General features: G+C 50.4%; 1 protein-coding gene across 4 annotated transcripts in view; it reads left to right on the top strand.

Moving 5' to 3' along the window:
• Positions 1–24,203, top strand: part of CPNE9 (copine family member 9) — a 384,344-nt gene that overhangs the window by 162,748 nt on the left and 197,393 nt on the right. For all 4 annotated transcript variants that reach the window (XM_088473286.1, XM_088473287.1, XM_088473288.1 and 1 more), the window contains one exon: positions 1,743–1,819. In XM_088473286.1, coding sequence (XP_088329412.1) covers positions 1,743–1,819 — 77 coding nt within the window. The remainder of the gene's footprint in view (positions 1–1,742; positions 1,820–24,203) is intronic.

The following is a 24,203-nucleotide window of genomic DNA, read 5'->3' as shown; positions in this document are numbered from 1 at the left end:
GTATAGGGCGTACTGAGGTGCAGCATACTGGGGTATAGAGCGTACTGAGGTGCAGCATACTGGGGTATAGAGCGTACTGAGGTGCAGCATACTGGGGTATAGTGCGTACTGAGGTGCAGCATACTGTATTAGTCACTCTGACACAGCACAGCCACTTACATCAGCAGAGCAGAGTATAGCATACAGCAGCAGAGCAGAGTATAGCATACAGCAGCAGAGCAGAGTATAGCATACAGCAGCAGGGCAGAGTATAGCATACAGCAGCAGGGCAGAGTATAGCATACATCAGCGTGCCTTAGGAACATTGTATTAGTCACTCTGACACAGCACATATACATCCACAAGGTGAGCGCTTATACCCTTCCTTTTATCTACATATATATCTATTTATGAGGTGGACTATAGCCAGAAAGAGGTGGACTTATACTATATAGTGCTAGTGTCAAACCCCCTTTTGCTTCAGCACAGCCACTTTAGCTGAGCCACTTTAGTACAGCCACTTCAGCACAGCCACTTTAGTACAGCCACTTTAGCACAGCCACTTGAGCAGATCGCAGCAGCGTTCCTGGACTGGAGTGAAATGGCACCGAGTCACTGCACAGCTCCCTAATATATCGAATCTAAAAACCTCGAGAATCTGATGCCCAGAGGATGATGTTTTGCCTCGATTTGGAATCCGACTCTGGCGAGCAGGGGCAGCTCGATGGGTGTTCGACCAGTGCGGTCACACAAGGGAGCCACCCGTAGAGGGGCGGCACCCCTCCCCAGCATCCCAATTTCAGCGGGACAGTACTGTCCCACTGTTTCACCCACGAGCCGAAGTGGCCCGCGGGTGGTCAAGTTGGGAGGTTGGGGACCCCCTCCGCCGCAGCTGTGCGTCGGTGCCGGACCCCCAGAGTGTGCATGGATGCCGTGCTGCGCGTGGCAACCATTCACTGACGGGAGAGGGCTGGGGGAAGCCCAGCCAGTGACGGAGTGCTGGGCTTTACCCCCAGCCTCACGTTATTTGGAGGCGTGCCCGCATAACGTCACATAGTTGGCGTGGCCTATGGTGATTAGGCCACGCCCCAAAATTTGCCGCGCGCGATATTAGGGCGCCTTCTCAAGGGCCGGCACAGGGTGCTCCAAACCCTGGAGCCGGCCCTGCTGGCGGGAATACCCGAGCCGCGGCTCAGATAGACATGGATCCCGGAAGTTCGGATTCCAAGGAATATGGGAGATGTTTTTCACACTGCCCTAGAGAAGCACTCAGACTTTTTTGCAACTTGGTTCAGTTTGATGTAGTTTCAGACTTCTCTCTCATATAAGACCCTAGACCCTAGGTGTCAGATATAGATATATCTATTTACGTTCCAGCCTTCCCAGACCCGTCAACATTTTTTAGTCACCTTTGCCCCTTTTTGTCTCCATCAACTCTGACCCACTCTTTCCCTTCCCTTTCTTCCTTTGCCCCCTCCCCTCCTTCCCTCTGGAAATGATTTGACGAATATGTATCTATTTTTTGAAGTATTATATATATATATATATATATGTTATTAGAAGGAGTTTTATGTTGTGTTTTCTAAGACTTGTTACTCTTTATATGGTACCGATGTGATATTGATCTGTAGTTGACCCCATATGCTGTGAAACTTTTGAAAACTGAAAAATAAAAAATATGTAAAATATATATATTTCCGTTATACAATATATGCGGCTACACTCGGCCACCATCATTACCTCTGTGTGTCTTTGCCCTGCAGGATTTCCTGGGTCAGATGTTCTGCACACTCGGGGAAGTTATTGGGTCTCAGAGGAGCCGGCTGGAGAAGCCTCTGACGTGAGTGAAAACGTTATCTGATTTGTCTCCGGCTTTTTTTGTAACTGTAAATATTGTTACACAGTATCTACTGTATAATTATTCATTAGCACTTTATTGCGGTTAATATGGTCTAATGGCTGGTGCGGTTCTCTTCCCTGGTCACTGCTGCCCCTTATTAAAATAACGTCTTTCTGTCAGATTTTTTTAAAGTGTAATGAACCATTTTTTGAACTACAAACGATTTTTGTAACTTCCCTTAATGAAAATCGTTCAGTTGGTCAGTCAGAATGAACTACAAACTACAAACGGGAACGCGAATGAACGATAATCGTTCATCGTTATAACTCAGGAACTGAACAGTTTTTTCAACGATTGAACGATAACAACGTTGTTATAGTTAAATTGTTCAAAAAATCCTTACGTGTGTATGCACGTTAAGAGTTCACGTTTTCCAGACCACCTAGCTGGTGCACAGGTGTATTCATTACACACTAACACATTTGAAAAGATCCATAGGTGGAGCTCATTATTTCACTTGCGATTCTGTGAGGAGACCTGGAAAACATGCACTGTTGGTAGCTCTCGAGGACCAGGGTTGGCTACCCCTGGCTTAGATTGATCTAGAACTAGTAAGAAAATAAAGGCCAATGTCTGCTTTGTTGCTGTGAGTTTTGCAGGTGTGCATTAGTTTTTAAATAACTCAACTATTCCATGCAGCGTACTGGCCCACCCACCCAATATTTCCAGCAGACTCCTGGTGGTGGAGTTCTCCCAAGGCCTCGGAGAGTGACTAACCACTCAGCATCCCGACACTTCTCCAGTAAATAGTAGTAGGCAAAGTGTGATAGCCCCACATGCCACATCTGTGATGTTTTTGCTGCAATTCCAGCTTTACATCACAAGGCCGCAATGACGCAATTCATAGCACCACACCGCCCTTTACACCTGGACCCTCCCTTCCTCTGATTTCCCAAAGAGCAGGGGCGAGATGCATCAATGGGAAAAATGCGGTCAAACCCTGAAAATGTGGGTTTGATCACATTTCTCATATGCACTAAGCCCCGGAGTGCAATGCACTCCGGACTTAGCCTGATTTAGAGCCGCTCGCTCGCGCTGTGCGTTCGCAAGCGGCCCGATGTTCTGCGTACGTGCATGTGCATGCTTCGTTCTGCGCGTGCGCGAACTACACACTGCGAATGCAACCCTCTCGCTCGCCCAGCAAAGGCAGCCCAGGGTAATGAGTGACAGGAGAGGCCGTTTGTGGGTGGTAACAGGGGCAGGACACTAATAACGGGGGTGTGGAGGTGCAAACGCAGGCGTGCCTGAGTGTTTCAGCGCCGTTTTAGAGGCGTGCATAATTAACAGGCAGCGTCATAGTACACATCACTTTCCTTTTCTTTACACTGATTTCCTCGCAGTGATTGCGGTAGGGTAAAGCAACCGCAAGCACTGCGTTAGCATCCGATGGTGCTCGATGTACCAATGTTTTAATACACTTCCTGGAGATGATGTGTGCTGGTGGGCGGCTCTGGCTGTGCGATTGGGCGTATGCTCAAAGTGGCCGCTCGCTAAGACATGGTGGGCGAGCGTCCCGTGGTGTCACTTTGACAATTTTGTATACACATCCAGGGAGCGTACGCAGATAGTGAGCGGGTCTGAATCAGGCCCTTGGTTGTGGTGGGTAATGCCATCTTCCTGTTGACGTCACCCTATAGAAGCCTATGGGCTTCTTTCCGCAGAGTGCTGGTAGAGGGATCCAATCGGATCCCTCCCAGCATCCCTCACGGCACGCGCGTCCTTCTGCGCATGTGCAGAAGGACAGCGGAGGGGTTTCTGGGTCATAGACCTGGAAGTCCCTCCACCGCAAAGGGCCACTCTTACCGACAGAGCGGTCCTTTGCAGTGATCATCATGCATACCGGCGTTACCAATGCCGGCATGCATGCGATGACCGGCGAAATGCATCCCACCCCAGATCAGAAAACAGTGTAAGGGCTATATTTACCAAAGTGGAGATGTTGCCCAACCAATCAAATTCTATGTATCATTTATATAGCACCTAGTAGTAGATAATGGGTGGGGTGCATGACGTATCGCATTCGGGAGTCGATGTATCCCACCACCCTTAATTACGCCGGTATGCATGAAGAAAATCACAAAGTACAGCTGTCTCGGTAAGAGCTGTCCTTTGTGAGTGAGGGTCTTCCGGATCTATGACATAGAAGTCCCCTTGGCGTCCTCATGCGCATGCATAGGAAGACATGCACCGCTGGGGGTGCTGGGAGGGGTCTGCTTAGTTTTCTCCCAGGGTATGGGTCACGAATAGAACCCCATAGGCTCCTATTGGGTAATGCCATGTAAAGATCTCTGATGTTAGTGCATCCTGCCCCATAGTTAGAAGCTGATTGGGTGCTATGGGCACCATCGCCACTTCTAAAAACCTGCACTTTAGTAAATATACCCCTAAGTATGCTATACAGTCCAGTTATGGCATGGCCACTCTCTGTGCAGGTAATAATGCCTTCCAGTGGACTAACATTCTAGGTCTGTTCCATAACGTATAGTTTTATGAAATAGACTTTGTTGGAGTTGTGAGAAAAAGTGTTAAGGCCAAGGCTATGGAGTTTTTCTTCTTTCCTCTGTTTCTATGGCCACTAAGCACAGTCATCATGTTGAAGCACAAGATGCTAAGAGCACAAGATGCATTATGAAATGTAAGTTACTGTATTAACCCTGATAACTCTTTACCATTGATATTATTATTACATCTAGTGCTGTTTTTTGTATATTTATTCTTCTGCTGCAAATTACAGGGACAGTGCCAGTTTCTCTAAAGCTGAGGGCCTGATTCAGAGGCGCTCGCAAAAAGCCACCCACAGCTATTGTGAGCGGCCAGGATGATGGTCACGATATTGGGCGTTTGCGATGAGACCCTTGTGGTAGGGTCTTGTGGCCGCAAGCCCCAGAGAGCTTCTGGCTCTAATAGAGCTGGAAGCTCTCTCACTGACATCACCGGTGATGTCAGTGGGGCCGCCCACAAACGACAGGCGTTCGCTTGGGAACGCCTCCGTTTGTGAAGCCACCCCCCGGCCACGCCTACAAAAGGGGCGAGCTGTCGATCAACATCAACAGCCGCCCCTTTTGTAGTGAGCCACGGAGCGAGTGCTTTTTGCGCTCGCTCCGGGGCTCGCGCAACTGCGCGTGCGCACTGGGCCACCATCGACTCGCTTGCGAGCGCTATTCGCTTGTGATCGGGTCTGAATCAGGCCCTGAGTACACACTGGGCGATGTATTGGATGATTTGCCGTTTTGACCTGAATCGGAGCGACTCCCGTGTGTCGTTCATTGCGTCTTCAGATCAGCCTGCAGTGCAGGCCAATCTGAAGATCTGGCAGGCAGCACCATGGTTCTGAATGCGGCGGGGGTAACGACATATCAGGCGGTCGTACACCAGATCGTGCAGCGTGTATGGACCGTCCGATATATTGTCCAGTCGCATCTGCCCTCCCTGGGTACACAACTACACACATCGTCTAGTGTGTACGCAACATTACATTAGGAGCATTTTCTTGTGGTCTATTGTGCAGTATTGAGAGGAGCTCCCCCCAAAAGAATATTTTATGTCCTTATATCTGCTAACCTGACACCCTCTCGCTTCTTCTGCTCTGAACATTTTTTTTCCATCTGCAATAACTTTGATTATGGTCATTATTTCAAGTAAGTTCATGTTTTTAACATCAGTTAGTAAATGTAACCCAAGTTGTTGCAATTGGAAAATGGACGTGAAATCCATAGAGTCTGACAAGGAGTTAGGCTGTACGGAGCTGATTTTTTTTTCATTGATTGAGTTGCAGTGAAGTTTGTTAACTGGCTGAGGACTGGTCACAGCACATTTACAGCAGGTCAGAGTGTGCTAATCTCTTATCGGTCTCCAATAAATGTAATTGGCTATTACCAGGTGCATGCTTCCGAGCGCACACATAATGTTGTGATTGTGCTGTCACTAGATAACTGTGACGGTGATTGGCGTAAAATGTGTCTATAAATAAAGTTCTGTGACCAGACCCCTCTCATCCTCAGAGAGAGATAGGGAGTCAGGGGGGAGAGAGAGGTAAAGAGGGAGAGTTAGGGAAAGAAAAGAGTGTATGTGTGTGAGAGAGATATGGAGGGAGGCAGAATTAGAGGAAGAGAAATAGAGAGGAAAAGAGGGGGAGAGAGAGAGAGAGAGAGGGGGGGGGGAGGAGAGAGAGAGAGAGAGAGAGAGAGACAGACTTACTGACCTATTTATTAACCAAATGGGGAGATTTATCAAAGATTGGGAAAAAAATAAAGTTGGCAGAGGTAAAGTACTAACCAATCAGCTCCTAGCTGCCATGTTACAGGCTGTGTTTTAAAAATGACAGGAGCTGATTGGTTGGTACTTTATTTTTCTCCACTTTATCTTTCTCCCAGCTTCTATAACAAAGGGCCAACTCTGCCAAAAGCTTCTCCATACAAAGAGAGAGACAGAAGAGAGGGAGAAAAGAGAGAAAGGAAGAGATAGTAAGAGACAGCAAGAGAGAGAAATACGAGGGAGGTAGAGCGAGAAAGTGAAAAGAGAAAGAGAGTGATAGAGGTGAAGAAGTATCAGAAGATAAAGGAGTGGGATAAAAAGAGAGAGTGAGAGAGAGGAATAGAAAGGGAGGGAGAGAATGCTGGGGCTAAGGTAGTAATATAGAACAAGGTTGGTCAACAAGTCTGAAACAAAGAGGCAAAAAATATCTATATTAAATATACTAAATAGCCATGCCCTCAGACACGTTCACATGCCCATAGACCCCCCCATTTGCTATCAGACCTCTCACACTCCCCTTACATGCCCTCAGACACGTTCACATGCGCATAGACCCCCCCATTTGCTATCAGACCTCTCACACTCCCCTTACATGCCCTCAGACACGTTCATATGCCCATAGATCGCCCCCCTATATGCTATTAGACCTCTCACATTCCACTTACATGCCCTCAGACACGTTCACATGCCCATAGACCCCCCCATATGCTATCAGACCTCTCACATTCCCCTTACATGCCCTCAGACACGTTCACATGCCTATAGCTATAGACCCCCCCATATGCTATCACACCTCTCACATTCCCCTAACATGCCCTCAGACACATTCACATGCCCATAGACCGCCCATAGCTATCAGACCTCTCACATTCCCATTACTTGCCCTAGACATGTTCATATGCCCATAGACCCCCCATATGCTATCAGACCTCTCAAATTCCCCTTACATGACCAGATGACCTCCGTACATTCCCCTTACTTGCCCATCGGCTCTCCCTACATCAGAACTCCCCACAAGCCTTTTACATCAAATTTCCCCATGTGCCTCCTAGATCTCCTGACATGTCCATAAGACTTCTCCACATCCTGTGGGACCTACCAACATTCCCCTTAAATGCCCATCAGGGGATGTAGTTACCTTGCTGACGGACAAGCTGTCGGCTGTTGAAATCCAAGCTTCAGAATCCCGACCCGGGACTAAACATAAGTGCCTAAATCCTGACGCCAGTTTAGATACCGACTCCGGAATCCTGACAGCCAGCATCCCGACAGCCGGCATCCCGAACGTAAGTATAGCGGGGCCAGGTTAGGTGTTAACCGCTTGGGGGGAGGGTTAGGTTTAGGCACCACAGGGGGGCTAGGGTTAGGCACCACTGTTGGAGGGTGGGTTAGGTACTAAGGGGGTGGGTTAGGTATAGACACTAATGGGGGGTGGTTAGGGAGCAAGAAAGGAGGGTTAGGGTCAGAGGGAGAAGGGGGGAGGGTTAGCATACTTGCGTATCCCTGTTGGGATACTGAGCATCAGGATGCCGCTGACGGTATATTGACATTTCATACCCAACCCGCCCATCAGACCTCTGTATATGGCCCCCACAGACCTCATCACATACCCTTCAGACCTCTCACATTCCCCTTACATGCCCATCAGACCCCCTACATGCCCAGATAACCTCCGTACATTCCCCTTACTTGCCCATTGGCTCTTCCTACATGCCCATCTGACCTCCCCACAAGCCTCTCACATACCCAGAAAATCTCCTCACATGCCACCTAGATCTCCTGACATGCCCATAAGACCCCCCACATTCCATGGGACCTCCCAAAATTCCCCTTACATGCCCATCAGACCTCAGTACATTTCCCCCTCCCCCTCCTTTACTCGCCTATCAGACATTTCCTACAACTCTGACTCCTCCATCACTTACCTTTACAGCTGGAGTCCACAAACTCTGTAGCGTAGAGGAAGGAGGGAGAGCCCTGCACTCCCTCCTCCTCTAACTGGCTGAGCTATGTGACCTCCCTGCAGTGTGCAGAAGAGATCACATGACGTGGACCTGAGCTGCTACCAAAGCAGAGCAATAATAAGATTAGGAACAGCCAGCTGGGGACCAATCTGCCTCTGCCATCACCTGGAGCATCTGCAGATGGGAGCCACATTAACAATTTCAAAGAGCCACACGTGTCTCCACAGCCACAGGTTGGCCAACGCTGCTGTAGAATAAGGAAAAAGATAGTAATAAAAAAAAGCAGCTAACTAGTTTCTTTACCTATAACCCTGCTGTATTACTCCTGTTGCAATAGGCAGCTCAAAATTTTACTTTTTTAAAAGTTTCTTAGTGTTTTGGGGTCTTTTTTTCATTATATTGGTGCAGGGCCGGATTGAGATCTGTGGTGGCCCCTGGACAACAAACGTATGCAGGCCTCTATCAATAAAAGTTGAATATATATATATATATATATATATATATATATATATACACAGAATCTGTATTAGATGAACAGCCGCCGGTTCAAATACCGTCAGTGAAAACCTTTACGCTGAAGATCCCGACTAGGGCTGGAAAGTAGCCTAACCCTCCCCTCTTTCTCTTGCGATGAGTGGGGGGAGAGATGTCACTGTTAAGCAACAGGTAGTGAATCCTGAGGCTGCTGCCTGTTGCTGAATGGGATCCTACAACTCAGTGCATTGTGGGAGATCAGACAGGAAGTGTCTGATCTTATCTGAGGAGCGATGCTGCCGACTTACGCTGACAATCACAACTAAAAGTAAGTAAGGAGGGGGCATGGAGAGGGGCAAAGGGAGAGACACTGAGGGGGCAAAGGAAGAGACACAGAGGGGGCAAAGGGAGAGACACGGAGGGGGTAAAGGGAGAGACACGGAGGAGGCAAAGGGAGAGACACGGAGGAGGGCAATGGGAGAGAGATGGAGGGGGCAATAGGTAAGAATGGCAAAGTTTTTATCTTTCTTTTTTAAATCCTTTTTACATTATTTTGACCCAACTACTTAAAAAACTGGACTGCTCTGTAATTATTTTGGCTTAGGGATGCCTTGAAAATGTTATGGAGACCCTAAGGGTGCCGCGAACTGAGAAAGTTTGGGAACCACTGGTTTTGGTTATAGTTTGTTTCTTGGTACATTACTGTCTACTGACGTACAGTATTAGTGGAGGCTTATTAGATAGATCAATAGGTGTTAAGAATATGCTGTTAGATTGTTTTATATGTTAAAAATATCAAAGGAAAACAGTTTCTGGATTATTGTTAGACTGTTCAACAGTTATTTAGTGGCAAAATTTTACTTTTATTTGGGGTTTTCAGTCATTTTAATATACAGTATTTATTTATCTTGTTAGATTATTTCAGTTTTAGAGCACTGTTTTGTGGGGGTGATGAGCATTGTAGTCATCAGAAAACCATAATTACGTCCCTCATTGACCAAACAGACAAGAAACCTGATTCACTACGGATCGCAACTGCGATTACAATAGCGATTACGCACGTAGTCTCACTGCGATAGTACTGTATGCTAGTCCACTGCGATCGCTATGCCTTGCAGCACTACATAAGGACGCCCACTTTACCTTACACACATCCATAATGTTAAGCAACACTGCGAAACCATCGATAACATCGAGTAACATCGCAGCCTTACACACACTTGCAAAAGGTCTGACTTTACCCAGGAATTAATAACCTCATCGCACGCTGTGTGTACGGCATCGCAGTGGATAATTTATGCACGTCCCTTTAACAGCGTTTGAACGCACTGGCACGCCTGCGTGTCGCCGACCACCCCCATCACCACCACCCACAAAAGGCACTTCCTGTCAATCACTCTGTGATGGGTCTGCATATGCAGATGCCGGTTTGCGCACACGCACTGCGATGCATGTGCAGTACGCAACAATCTGGCGATTGCGTGCGTAATCGCAGTTGCGATCAGTAGTGAATCCGGCCCAATGTCCTTGAGAGCTCTGGGTCAGATACAGTCGGCAGTTCTCGTGTCTCTTACAGAATGCCCTAAAAAGATTACTATATTTACTAAGAGTTATATCTATAGCGCACACATATTCCACAGCAGGCTAGGACTGGGGCCGCCGGGGATTTGTAGCCACGCCCTCTATCGCGGCAGGTTGTAGCCTACAGCGCCATTTGTTTGTAGAAGGCTGTAACTGACCCAGCCGGCAGCTACACGCAGGGGCCCGGAGCACACTGCAGTCAGACTCAGCAGCACTGCGGTGCACTACTGGGTAATACATCCCAGTAGTCTCTGCAGAGGGGTCAGAGGAGCATGTGCTCAGCTCTGATTGGATGAGCCCATCACAGGCTCCTCTGACTAATGGAGATCAGCAGCGGCGCAGCCTCATGGGTGTGACTCATTGTGAGGCTGTGACTGCTGCTCTGCCGGCTGCCTGAGGTTGCTGCGGCTTCTGATGCGTACACTGTGTGGGCATTACAGTGTGGCAGAATGTGGGTGGCACTACAGGGGGCATAATGTGTAGCCACTACATGACAGTGATGTGCGGTCAGGTGAGACAAAGCCTTTCCTGTCATACTTAGGTATACTCTAAAGTTTTGACTATAAAAATAAGAAATATTTATAAATAATTAATATATATATGAGTTTTATAGGGGCCTATTCATCATACCTAAACTTTCTCTGGAGGTAATTAGGTTTAGAACTGGCATGGAGTTCTACCTAATTACCGGAGGAATTCATCATTCCTCCTCTCCATAACTCTCTATTCCAAAAAGCTGTCATTTTTGCGATGACAGCTTTTTTGAGGAGATAGATAGTTACCCCTATCTACACTAACTTACCGCAGCTGGAATCAGTGCTGGGCATGCGCTGTTACATTCGTTAACCTAGCGAATGCGCAGCATGCAGTAATTTTGTGTGCCCCCCCCTCCCCCTCCGCTCACCTCCCCCCCCGTCACAGACTTAGCTGCTCGCGCAGCAGCCTCCGGCTCCGTCTGCTATGCTGTCATGTGGTCTCCCCAGCAGAACTCAGTAGTTTAGAAAAAAAAAAATTTTTCTAAACTTTATTGTGTTCTGCTGGGGAGACCACATGACAGCATAGCAGACGGAGCCGGAGGAGAGTCCAGAGCGATGGAGGAAGACGCCAGGGGACATACCCAGCAGAAAGCAGGTATGTGTCACCTACTATTTGCCACCTCACAGTGGCGTATGGTAACCCCATCAAGTTCCGTAAATACATAATTTTCGGAATTTGATGAATAGCCTAATTTCCATTAACGCAGGGGGACTTAGCAAGGAGATATTAGTGATATCTCCTGTGTGAAGTATCTTCATGAATACTAAAATAACGTTAATTAAGGCAGAGCCGGCCCTAGGTAATTTGGTGCCCTAGGCAAAATTTTGACTGATGCCCCCTTGCAGATAATCCCACCAGCAATCTAAGTGTTTAAATGCGGATGTAGTTATATTGCTGGCGGATGGGATGCCAGCTGTCCATATACTGATGCAAGAACCCCTAACGTCCATACCTGGCTAAGTATGTTAAGTTTCCCCAGAATGGGGGGGTTAGATTTAAGAGCTCCCGGGGGGTAGATTAGGGATAGGCACCCCCCAGAGTGTATTAGGGTAAGGCTACGGGGAGGGGTGGGGTTAGGCACCACTGGGGGGAGGTAATAGGCATATTTATCAAACGATAAATGCCCGGTCTTTACACATTATGCCGCACATTAATGCCCTTTACACATTATGCCACACAGCAATGCCAAGCCTTCACACATGCCACACATTAATGCCCGGTCTTTACACATTATGCCACAGAGCAATGCCCAGCCTTTACACATTATGACACAGAGCAATGCCCAGCCTTTACACATTATGCCATGCAGTAATACCCCTTACAAATGATGCTGCACATTAATGCCCTTTACACATGATGCCGCACATTAATGCCCTTTAGTCTCCCTATGCAGTGCCCCAGTAGTAGCCCCCCTCTGCAGTGCCCCCAGTGGTAGCCCCCCTCTGCAGTGCCTCCAGTGGTAGTCCCCCCTCTGCAGTGCCCCCAGTCGTAGTCCCCCTTCTGCAGTGCCCCCAGTGATAGCCCCCCCTCTGCAGTGCCCTCAGTAGTAGTTCCCCTCTGCAGTGCCCCCAGGAGTCCCCCATAGCTGCCCCGCAAATAGGAGTGACCTGGGCATTAGGCCCAGATAACTAAAGGGCAAATTGGTGGGTCCAGGTTACACACCTATTTGGGGGGGGGGCAGAGTCCTTCAATTGGGCCTAATGCCCCCTATGTAGCCCGGGCCTTGTGCCTGCCTATATACCTACAGGCCTATTGCCTGAATTCATGCCACGGGCCTAGTGCCCGACAACCCTGGTGGTCTAGGGAGGGGTAAATAACGGTGGCTCACTGCCGCCTACACGCACGGTGGAAGAGGCTGCGGGGGGGAGCTTCGATAGCTCTTTCTACTTCAGGGTCCATAGGGGTCCACAGGGTGACCTTGGGGTATAGCTGGATCCTGGATCCTCGGGCACCACGGAGTTAAAGCTTTTAGCTGCTCCCAGGATGCACTTGGGTCCAACCTCCCCTATACCCCGCCCCCGAGCCACAGGCACCTCAGTTTAAGATGGTGCCCGGCCGGAGTCGGGTCACCCTAAAGCTTTTTATTTAACTAGGTTAAATTTATTTTTACATTAGTTCTTTTTTCCAGAGCGGCAGCGCTGGGCTGTCTGTAAGACGCCCACGTTGCCGCTCCTTCTCCCTGCTGGCGCCGCGACGCCAGCACTGAACTGGGGATCGCGGCGGGGGAAGCCAGAGTCTGTACTAGCCGGACTCTGGCTTCCCCCGGGACTGCTGCCGGAAGACGCCGGGGACATCAGGTAAGCCGCGCACCGCTGATTAGCGGCGGTGCGCGGGTAATGCCTTTTATATGCAGTCCCATGCCCCCGGTCTAGGGGACAGACCGGGGGCGCTAGCGGTGGCGGCGGGCCCCCCCTCCATCGGAGGCATACCCCGCCAGACCACTAGACCACCAGGGTAATTAAGCGGCAAGCGGGATGCCGCAACCTTGGGGGTTAAATATGCTAGCCAGGGGAGGAAGCCTTCCCTGTCTAGCGGCTCCTCCCCTCAGCTCAGCGCGCCTTTCAGCTCGGAGTCTGGCGTCGCTGAGCTGCAGCTACTCGGGCCACTCCTCCTCTGAGGTCTCCAGCGGCCATTTTCTTACTGGCAGCGTGGATACTCTCAGGGAGCACGCGGACCGGCCCCCCTGTGTACATCTCCCCAGACAAGGACAGTGTACACAGCACTATAGCCCTCCCAGACACTGAATCTGGGAGGTTGATTGTAGTGGAAAGGTGCAGTGAGTATATCTTCCTGCATGGTATGTGACTTTTGCTAGTGCTGCCTGTCTGTGTCTTTTTTCTACTTACTGTCAGCCTGTACCTATCCCTTTCCTTCTCCTACAAGCCCTACAGGTGTGCGGGGGAAGGGTGTTTCTACTGACCTCACCTATATAGATCACGTATTTGTGAGGTCCGTCACATACAGTTGTGTGCTACACTGTGCCATATTGTGGGCTGTTGTTCAGCACACTGGTGAGTGCGCACGTTTTCTTCCTAAGTCATGTCTGAGGAGGAGATTGAGCACTCCGGGGCTCCGGCATTGTTCTCCTGCAGGCGCTGTTCTGCAGGAGTGGATAGGGAGGATTTGTCACAGGACGGCCTGTGCGGACGGTGCCAGGCGGTCCCTGGTATGTCTAAACCTCCCATGTCGCAGGAGCCACCATGGGCGATGTTTTCCCAGGTGCTGGTGTCCATCGCGGACCGTCTGTCGGTCCCGACTGCCGCCCCTACTAGGGCGTTGCCCCAGCCTGCCATCCCCCATTCCCCGGGTGTCCCACAATTATTGCAGACTCCCCCGGGGTCTCAGCCTGTTGGTCCCTATGCGGGGTTGCCAATGTATATTCAGTCCACCCCTGTGGCACAGCCGGCTGTGGTGCCGTTTCAGGCTCCTGTGACAGCTCCTCCACCCTGGGTGGATGCGCTTTCCCACACTGTCCAAGATTTGGCGGCAGCATCTTCGGCTTTTCAGTCGATGTTGCGCAGTGACGTGCGCTCCGGGGAGTCTAAACGCTCAGTCATGGCACAGGCTGCGCATCTTTCGGATTCTAAGGGGTCCTCGGATGATGGTGAGGTGCAGGATGACTCAGCCTCAGATGCCTCAGTCCAGGAGGTAGACACTAAGTCTTCCATCAATGTGCGGGCTCTGGTTAAGGCGGTGCAGGCTATTCTTCTGATTGAGGATGAGGCACCCGCTCCCAAGTCAAGGTATCCTAGTTTTAAAAAAGCTAAGGTTTCTTCTACAGCGTTCCCCTTGTCTGATCAGTTGACTGATCACATGGCGGTGGCCTGGCAGACACCCAGTAAGCGTTTCCTGCCACAGAAACGCTTGGCGTCCAATTATCCATTCCCGGAAGCACATTGTAAGAAATGGGAAACTCCGCCTGCAGTCGATTACCATGTAACACGCCTCATCAGGAGTGCTACTTTGCCATTGCCGTCTATATCCTCGCTGAAGGATCCTACGGACAGGAAGGTGGAGACTTGTCTAAAGTCTATTTATTCTCTCTCAGGGGCTGTAGCCCGGCCGTCCATGGCCATCTCCTGGGTGGCCAAGGCCATTGAGGGGTGGGCCAACGCCTTGGAGGACACGTTTACGGATGAATCTCCGGACGTCCAGAGGGCGTTGTTAGGACAGATGAGAGATGCCGCCTCCTACATTGGAGAAGCATCTTTGGATGCTAGCCTGTTGACCTCTAGGGTTTCGGCGGCAGCAGTGTCTGCTCGTAGATCCTTGTGGTTGCGGTCTTGGAGAGCAGACGCGGATTCAAAGAAAGGCTTGGAGGCCTTACCTTTTAATGGGGAATTACTATTTGGTCCGGACCTGGACAAAATAGTAGCTACCCTGGCAAAATCCAAGTCAGCCTTCCTCCCTTCAGCTACTACACCTGCTAAGGTCCGGAGCTCGGCGTTTCGTTCCTTTCGGGTTCAGGGCAAGGCAAAGGGTCAGTCCTTCCCGAGGCAGTCCGCACCCAAGACCGCCTCAAAGCCAAAGAAGCAAGCCTGGAGTGCTAGGCGCCCTTCTTCCAAGCCAGAAGATAAGCCTTCTGCGTGATGGGACGGGCCTCCCTCTGGGGGACCCCAGAGTGGGAGGCCGACTTCTTCAATTCGCCCAGTGCTGGCACAATACCACCACGGATGCCTGGGTGCGAGAAGTGGTCTCCCAGGGGTACGCCCTGTCTTTTCGGCACAGGCCGCCTTGCCAGTTTTTTTGCACAAGTCCTTCTCAGGACAAAACCAAGGCCTTGCAGGTTCAGGAAGCCATAGAGGCCTTGCTGACGGCGGGGGTTATTATACCCGTACCACAGTCTCAACGTGGGATGGGGTATTACTCTACGCTGTTTCTGGTGCAGAAACCCAATGGCTCTCATCGCCCCATCCTCAATTTGAAGTCCCTGAACAGGTTTCTCAGGGTTCCCAAATTCAGGATGGAAACTTTGCGTTCCATCATACTGGCGATGGAACCGGGGGATTATATGGTCTCCCTGGATATCCAGGACGCCTACCACCATGTGCCTATAGCAACATCGCACCAACGGTTTCTGCGGTTTGCTATTCTCCACAACCACTACCAATTCAGGGCTCTACCCTTTGGTCTCTCCACGGCACCAAGGGTATTTACCAAGGTGATGGCGGTCATGGCTGCTCACCTTCGGAGCCAGGGGATAAGGTTGCTACCGTATCTAGACGACCTCCTCTTGCTGGCAAGCTCCCCGGAGGTACTGATCCAGCATCTCCACCTGACGGTCGCTTGTCTACAGGCGCACGGCTGGTTGATCAACTGGAAGAAATCCTCCCTCATCCCATCACAACGGATGGTTCATTTGGGGGCCCTGCTGGACTCTCGTCAGCAACGGATTTTTCTGACTCCAGAGAAGGTCTCCTCCTTACAGCTGCGGATTCACAGTTGTCTGAGCAGTGGCAGAGTGTCGGTGCACTCAGCGATGAGAGTTTTGGGGTCCATGGTGTCGGCATTCGACATGGTGGAGTTTGCCCAGTTCCATTCCAGGCCCCTGCAGGGGCTGATTCTTTCAGAATGGAACGGATTGCCACACAGGATCCGCTCTCAGATGCTGGTGTTGTCCTCGGAGGTGCGTCTGTCCCTAGCCTGGTGGCTGCAGACAGCGCATCTCCTGGAGGGGCGCCCCTTTTGGATCCCGGAATGGGTTCTGCTCACGACAGATGCCAGTCTCCGGGGTTGGGGGGCGGTGACAGGCTCCTTGTCACTTCAGGGTCGTTGGTCGGCGGAGGAAGCGATTCTTCCCATCAACATCCTGGAACTGCGGGCAGTATACAGAGCCCTGCAGTCGTCCGGCACCGCTCTTCACGGAAGGGCCGTTCAGGTGCAGTCAGACAACGCCACCACGGTGGCGTACATCAATCACCAGGGAGGGACTCGCAGTCGAGCTGCGATGTCGGAGGTGTCCCGCGTCCTGGCTTGGGCGGAGCGCTATCTTCCAGCTCTCTCGGCAGTTTTCATCCCAGGAGTCCTCAATTGGGAGGCAGACTTCCTCAGCCGTTACGATGTGCATCCCGGGGAATGGTCGCTTCATCCAGAGGTATTCCAACTACTCGTGGACAAGTGGGGGCTGCCAGAGCTGGACCTGATGGCGTCCCGTCACAATCACAAGCTGCCTGTGTACGGGTCAAGGACAAGGGACGCAGGCGCAAGTCTGATAGACGCGCTGTCGGTGAAATGGCTGTTTCAACTGGCTTACTTGTTCCCTCCGATATCTCTGCTGCCTCGGGTCCTGCGCAAGTTCAAACAGGACGGAGGCACACTGATCCTGGTGGCCCCAGCGTGGCCCAGAAGGCCGTGGTACTCCGATCTGCGGAGCCTGTCCATCGACGCTCCGTACCTCCTACCTCAACGGCGGGACCTGTTGTCTCAGGGGCCCTGTCTTCACCCGGATCTGGGTCGACTATCTTTGACGGCGTGGCTCTTGAGACAGCCGTCCTGAGGTCTCGGGGCTTTTCTAGCTCCGTTATTACCACCATGCTGAGGGCGCGCAAGCCTGCTTCCGCGAGGATCTATCACAGAGTGTGGCACACTTACTTTCAGTGGTGCGAGGCCAGAAACTATGATCCCCAGGTGTTCCGGGTTTCGCGTATTCTGGCTTTCCTTCAGTCGGGTTTGGACTTAGGATTACGTCTTTCTTCACTGAAGGTACACGTGTCTGCTCTGTCGGTGTGGTTCCAGCGCAGGATCGCTGCTATGCCGGACGTACACACCTTTTTCCAGGGTGTTTTGAGAATACAGCCTCCCTTTGTGCCAACTGTGGCCCCGTGGGATTTGGCGGTGGTTCTTAGGGCCTTACAGGGTCCTCCTTTTGAGCCCTTGGAGTCAGTGGAGCTCAAGTGGCTAACTTTTAAAACTGTTTTCCTCTTGGCAATTGCTTCTGCCAGGAGGGTTTCAGATTTGGGGGCGCTTTCTTGTCGTCCCCCTTTTCTGATTTTTCATCAGGACAGAGCGGTGCTTCGCACTCGTCCTGATTTCCTGCCTAAGGTGGTTTCCAGGTTCCACATTAATCAGGAAATTGTTGTACCAGCCTTTCAGTCACCTGATCTTTCGGCTGGGGAGACTTCCTTAGACGTTGTAAGGGCACTCCAGGTTTATGTGGACCGGACTAGTTCTGTGAGGAAGTCGGATTCTTTGTTTATCCTCTTTGGTTTTCACAAGAGGGGTTGGCCTGCCAACAAACAGACTCTAGCCCGTTGGCTTCGTTCTGTTATTATTGAGGCTTATATGCAGGAGGGTTTACCTGTTCCAGCCTCTGTTAAGGCTCATTCCACTCGGTCCGTGGGCCCTTCTTGGGCTGCTAGCCGTGGCGCCTCTGCTGTTCAGCTCTGTAAGGCGGCCACCTGGTCTTCCATTCAGACCTTTTTGAGGTTCTATGCGTTTGACACCTTTGCCTCTCAGGATGCATCCTTTGGGCGCCGGGTTCTCCTATCAGCACAGGAGCGTCCCCGCCCTTAGTTGGACTGCTTTGGGACATCCCCAAGGTCACCCTGTGGACCCCTATGGACCCTGAAGTAGAAAACAAGAGATATGGTAAGAACTTACCTTTGTTATCTCTGTTTCTACGAAGTCCATAGGGTCCACAGGGCACCCGCCCTGACGCACCTGGCTTCATATGGGCTCTGTGACTGGTCACCGGTTTTCCGTCTCCCATTTCTGTGAGTATGGTTCTTGTGTGTTCCAGTCTTCCTTCTCTCTGTTTCGTCTCCTCCTCCGGCCTGGGCTGCTTACCAACTGAGGTGCCTGTGGCTCGGGGGCGGGGTATAGGGGAGGTTGGACCCAAGTGCATCCTGGGAGCAGCTAAAAGCTTTAACTCCGTGGTGCCCGAGGATCCAGGATCCAGCTATACCCCAAGATCACCCTGTGGACCCTATGGACTTCGTAGAAACAGAGATAACAAAGGTAAGTTCTTACCATATCTCTTGTTTTTGCTTTCCTCCCCCGCAGTCCTCTTCGGTCCTCAGCTTTAGTCTTCTGCCGCTGGCCCGTCCAGGCCAGCGGCGCCTCCTCTTCCTTTTTGATCGCGCCGTCTTCTTGCCTCTTGCGCGGCCACCGGAACTGTTGCCGCGCCGCTCTTCACTTATCTTCGGGAGGTCTTCACTCCTCCCCTCCGCCGACGGGTTGAACTTTCCCGCTCAGCAGCATCTATTCAAGACGCCGCGAGTGGGCGGGGCTTTGACGCGACCCGCCGCGGTGGCTTACCCGGTGCTGGGAACAAACACTGTCCCAGCGCCGGGCACGGACGCTGTGCCGATGCTGGGATCAGACACTTGATCCCAGCACGGCTTTCCACAGCAGCAGCCAATGAGATGCTATCTGACTCTCATTGGCTGCTCTAACAGACAGCGTTGTGTCTGTTACTGCAGGGGGACGCGCTGTGCTGCAGCCAGCTGTCAAGGATTGGCCACAGCACAGCGCGTGCTCGGGGACCCGGTAACTGGTAAAATACGCGCTACAGCGCATATTTGCGAACACTGGAGAGGGCATCGGCAGAGCCCTGGAATGTCCCTAGGCATTCCAGTCGCCCCTAGGCATTTGCTTAGAATGCTTATGCCTAGGGCCGGCTCTGAATTAAGGAAAATGTCCTTAAAAACGTTATTTTAGTGTTGATGAATAGGCCCCATAGTATTCTATTTTTAGCATATAAACGGGTTATAAATTATACCAGTATTTTTTTACCATTATAGTTGGCCACACCCCTTTGTGCGCATCTATTATTGCGTTCCCGTGTGGGGCCATTCATGCTCCAGTCCACCACTGTTCCGCAGCAGAGAATATTTAGTAATTCACATCAGTCCCTGTCCCAGTGGAGCTTACAGTCTATATTCCCTACCACATGGGCACATACACAATTAAGTAATTTAATTGGATTTAAATGGTGTGTGATGAACATTTCGGCAATCAAATACTTAGATATACTTGTTGGATAAAAGCCAAATTTGGGGACCTGTCGCCAAACCTACGGATTAAAAAATAATTTTATGCTCATGCAGCCATTGCTCCCGGGTTAATGTCTGATAGTTTCAATGAACTGCTCCAAAAATAGCTTCCTCCGAAATGTAAAACAAAACTGAATATATTATAGTGTGAATCTTCTCTGGTTTTCGATGTTGCTGGAATAAAATCCACTAAAAAAAAAAAGGACCATGGAAGAGGAAAAATAATAATAATTCTTTCAAAAATATTATAATACTGGTCAAAATAGCCAGCATACAAAAATCTCTCGGAGTCCAGTATGATTTGAGTATCGAGATGATCTAATAGTATATAGTACGTCCTGGTATATTTATGTTTTACGGGTGTTGTAATGTTTTGTAACATTTGTGAAATTTTAATATTATTATTATTTATTGTGCCAAATACCAAATTTATACCTGGGAGAACCATTGGATCAAAATTATCATTATACCTCAAGACAGAAACTTTGCGTATCTATTGTGACAGGGTCAGCATGATTCCACATGAATTAAAGGTGGGATATCCAGATCTCCCAGGTTTGGCAGAGCAAAGGCATTAGAATTGTGTAAATGTCCAGTTCAGGTGTTTCCTCAATCAGTGCCTGGAAAGGCAGCTGATTACAGACACCTGTGTGAGGCTGTTTTAAGAACTGCAGAGACACTGGGGAAACTGAGCCTGACGGTGAAATAGTCGCCCAGCTTATAGGCCCTGGGGGTGACTAGTGTTAGGGCTCCTGGACCTGTGAGTCCACTGAAGAAATATTGCTGTATTGGTAGACTTTGTATGCCTACTCTCCCGGTTTGGCCGGGAGCCTCCCGAAAACCGGGTGCCGCTCCCGGCCCCCCGGAAAAGTAGGCAGTTCTCCCGACTTCTCCAGTCCCCCCGCAATGTAGCGCTAAACCCCCGCTGCGGAGGGGCTGATGACGCGATTCGCGTCATCATAACCCCGCCCCCTGCCTCGCAATGCCAGAAATATCGGCATTGTGTAGCGGGGGCGGGGCCTAAATGACGCAATTGTGTGGCTCCGCCCCCAAACACCGCCCCTAAACACTGGTAATGTGTCCGGCCACACCCCTCTATTCCAGCCCCGCCCCCCTGCTAAACCGACCTGGCTGCTTCATCCCGGAAGAAAGAAGCCAGGATGCAGGCAAGTATGGCTGGTGGTGAGCAATAAAAGCTACTGATGGATTTTATCTGGTGTATGTGATTCTTGTCACACTATTTTCAAGATGGAGTCAATGTGAAGGAGGAATGAGGTACGGGCCTCATGTTAGGGTACTTCCATGCTCCTCAAAGGAGGGATGGTGTCGGAAAATCAGCAAAGGAATAATTTCCCTCTGAAAGCTAAAATACAATCCTATAATTCTCGGTCAAGCCCTATGTTCAAGCAGTGAGGAAAGTGCAGGGCCAGCGATACCACTAGGTGGACTGGGACCATCATAATTATCACTTTGGCACTCCACACTGAGCATCTGCTGGTAAAAATATGAAGGCTCAACATCCGGTTGTTTCTTACCTGTGAAGGTGCCGACTACTGCTCCTCCATGTTAGTAATGGGCTGGGAGAGTGGCGCTTGACTATGATGTCACAACCAGCCCTGGGAGAGCGCACACTTGCGGTATCTTAGAGTGCGCACAATGCAATATCTGTTTTGGTACCTATGTCTCACTATACAGTAAGACAAAACCCTTTGGGTGTCTACCTTTCTAGATGGAGTCAATTTGGTGGTTTTCAGAATAGGGGGTGTGATTGGGCTGGGTCTTATGAATTTGGCACGCGGGTGTAGATGGGGGGGATGAGCTTGTTTTATCCCATTTTTCTTAAATAAAATGCCGCCAGCGCTGGATTACATGGGAGATGGGGCGTAACTAGACCATTGAGGGCCCCATAGCAAAATTTAGAAAGGACCCGCCAGCACTCCACCAAAGTGACAGCAGGGGGGGTGGCAGGACCAAGCGGTTGGGGGACGGCCAGAAAAGCAGAGGGGGCGGGGCCAGACAAAGTGGAGGGCAGGACGGGAAAGCCAGAGACAAATGAGGTGTCATTTACATACAGTAATTAAGAAAAACCTGTATACAAGCACACACTAACCTTGAGACCATTGGCTGCACAGGGTCCATCGCTGTCTGCTGATCCAGTACCTTATTGTTCTGATGAACTTAAGCCGGGTACACACATAACGATATGATCCATGAGCGATATTGTTAAGTGTTTTCCCTACTCCCGGGCAAACGTCACATTGTGCATACATACTGAACGCTACGAACAATATAGTCCATATTGTTCAATATATCGTCAATTTATCAACTAGCGTGTATGAGCCTGCAGGTCTGCTCCCACCGTACTCGCTGCTGCAGGGGTGGGCAGTAAGCGGCCCTCCAGCTGTTGTTGAACTACAAATCCCAGCATGCATTGCAACATTTTTAGCATGGCAAAATAGTAAAACTGTGGCAGGGCATGCTGGGATGTGTAGTTTTACCACATCTGGGGGGCCGCTTATTGCCCATCCCTATTCTACTGGCACACCAGATCACCAGCCGCTGAAGGTTTCACCATGCAGGACTCTCAGGGCCTTATTTATCAACGAGTTTTATCAGTCACGAGTGCGTATGATAAATGGTGCTCCAGCCAATCAGCTCCCAACTGTCATTTTTCTAACAGATGACAGTTGGGAGCTGATTGGCTGGAGCACCATTATCATACGCAACGAGTTTTGGCACTCGTTTTGGATGATCAAACTTGTTGATAAATAAGGCTCTGTGTCTCGCTGGGTTGGGTATGAAATACCGGCAGTCGGGATTCCGGCGGACCTGAGAGAGGGGAGCTCGGTACACACATCCCAGCGCCGCCACCCCTTAATCCAAATATGCTGCGGTGCTACCCGCTCAGGCCTCCATGCCTTCTCCCACAGATGTCTTAGCCAGGCAGGCAGCTCCAAAGCAGCAGTTTGTGCTGCATGATTGGGCCCTGGAGGCAGCTTGGGCCCCTTAGCAGCTGCACCCTAGGGTAGTTATGTCTATGAGCTGTTCAGAAGGGTACAGCTCTTGGAATAAGCTGTAACAAATCATAAAATGAGTGAAGTAGGCGTGACGGCATATAAAGCTTCAGGCTGGACAGGTTATGTGTAAAATGTAATTACTTTGGTTCTTATTTTAGCATACCTCCCAACATGACCCTCTCCAGGAGGGACACAACGCTCTGGTCCTGGACTTCCCTGGTAAGAGCCGGGGCTGCAGCACAGTTCAAAATTCAAATAGGGGAGTCACACCAACTGTCATTTCACACACTGCCAAACATCACTGGCTGGGACTCACTGGCAGTTGGTGTGACTCCCCTATTTGAATTTTGGACTGTACTGCAGCCCCACCCCTGGAGCCTCCACCAATCATACATTACCAGGGAAGCCCAGGACCAGAGCATTGTGTCCCTCCTGGAGAGGGTCATGTTGGAGGTATGTTTTAGGATTGTGGCATGGTGCCAGATTGCCCAGCCTATAGCTGTGTCTGTGTAGGCGGAGATTTGGTGGATCTAATAGATTATAGTGGGTGATGATATGTATAATTCATAACATTCAAACCACCTGCATAATATTGTGTAGGTCCCCCTCGTGCCGCTAAAACAGCTCTGACCCAGGAGGGAAGGAAGGGAGGAAAGGAAAGAAGGAAGGAAGTATACGCATATTTGCCTACTTTATAGGTGGCTAGTGATGAGGGCGGAGCTGGACAAATTCTGTCTTAATGCCCCGCTCCCTTGCAGCAAAATGTTGCGAATCGCGTGTATATAAATGGGGCTAGGTCCAAAATGATGCAAAATTGCATCACTAAGTCCCGCCCCCTCTCTTCATGGTCACTGGTATTAGTCTCCTCATGGAGTACCCACTCTTCTGGGAGCCTGGGTGACTAAAAAATAGGGGCCCCTGTTTAACAAAAAGCATTACCCTTTTAGTGCTCGCTATAGGGGTTATGCCACCCTTTCTGGATTTAACAAACAGCGGTAATCTAAGATTACTGCTGTTTGTGAAGCATCGCTATCGCCATGGTGAGAGCGATGTGGGCCCCATTGCCGGTAATAGAGACCCGGCGGTGCCTTTCCGGCTTCAGCGAAGCCTTCCAGGCACTGCCGGGTCCACCTGTCATGCACATGCACAGACGGACCATCGCGCATGCGCATTACACCTGTGAGTTAGGCTGCCAGCAGGTGAGCGGAGGACCCCGCCGGCAAGGAGGACTTTGCTGGACCTCGCCGCAGGGGTAAGTATTGGTAAATGCCAGTGAATTTTTCGTTAGTATAACTAATCGAAAAATTCCGCCGGTATTTGTCTTCGTTGTTAAATAGGGGCCAGGGAAACTCCCGCAGGTTGTGGGAGAGTCAGTAATGTGTGCCTATATGCTCCAGGCTGCATCTGGCATCTACCGCCTGTACCTGCGTTACCCTGTGTCTTACACTACCTGCACTAGATAATAAACCTATACCCTGGTTACGCCGTCTGCTGTGTGTAGTAA

This window comes from Taudactylus pleione, unplaced genomic scaffold (assembly GCF_031769625.1).
Source record: "Taudactylus pleione unplaced genomic scaffold, aTauple2 ptg000133l, whole genome shotgun sequence".
Lineage (NCBI taxonomy): Eukaryota > Metazoa > Chordata > Amphibia > Anura > Myobatrachidae > Taudactylus > Taudactylus pleione.
This window is presented reverse-complemented; position numbering and strand designations above follow the sequence as displayed.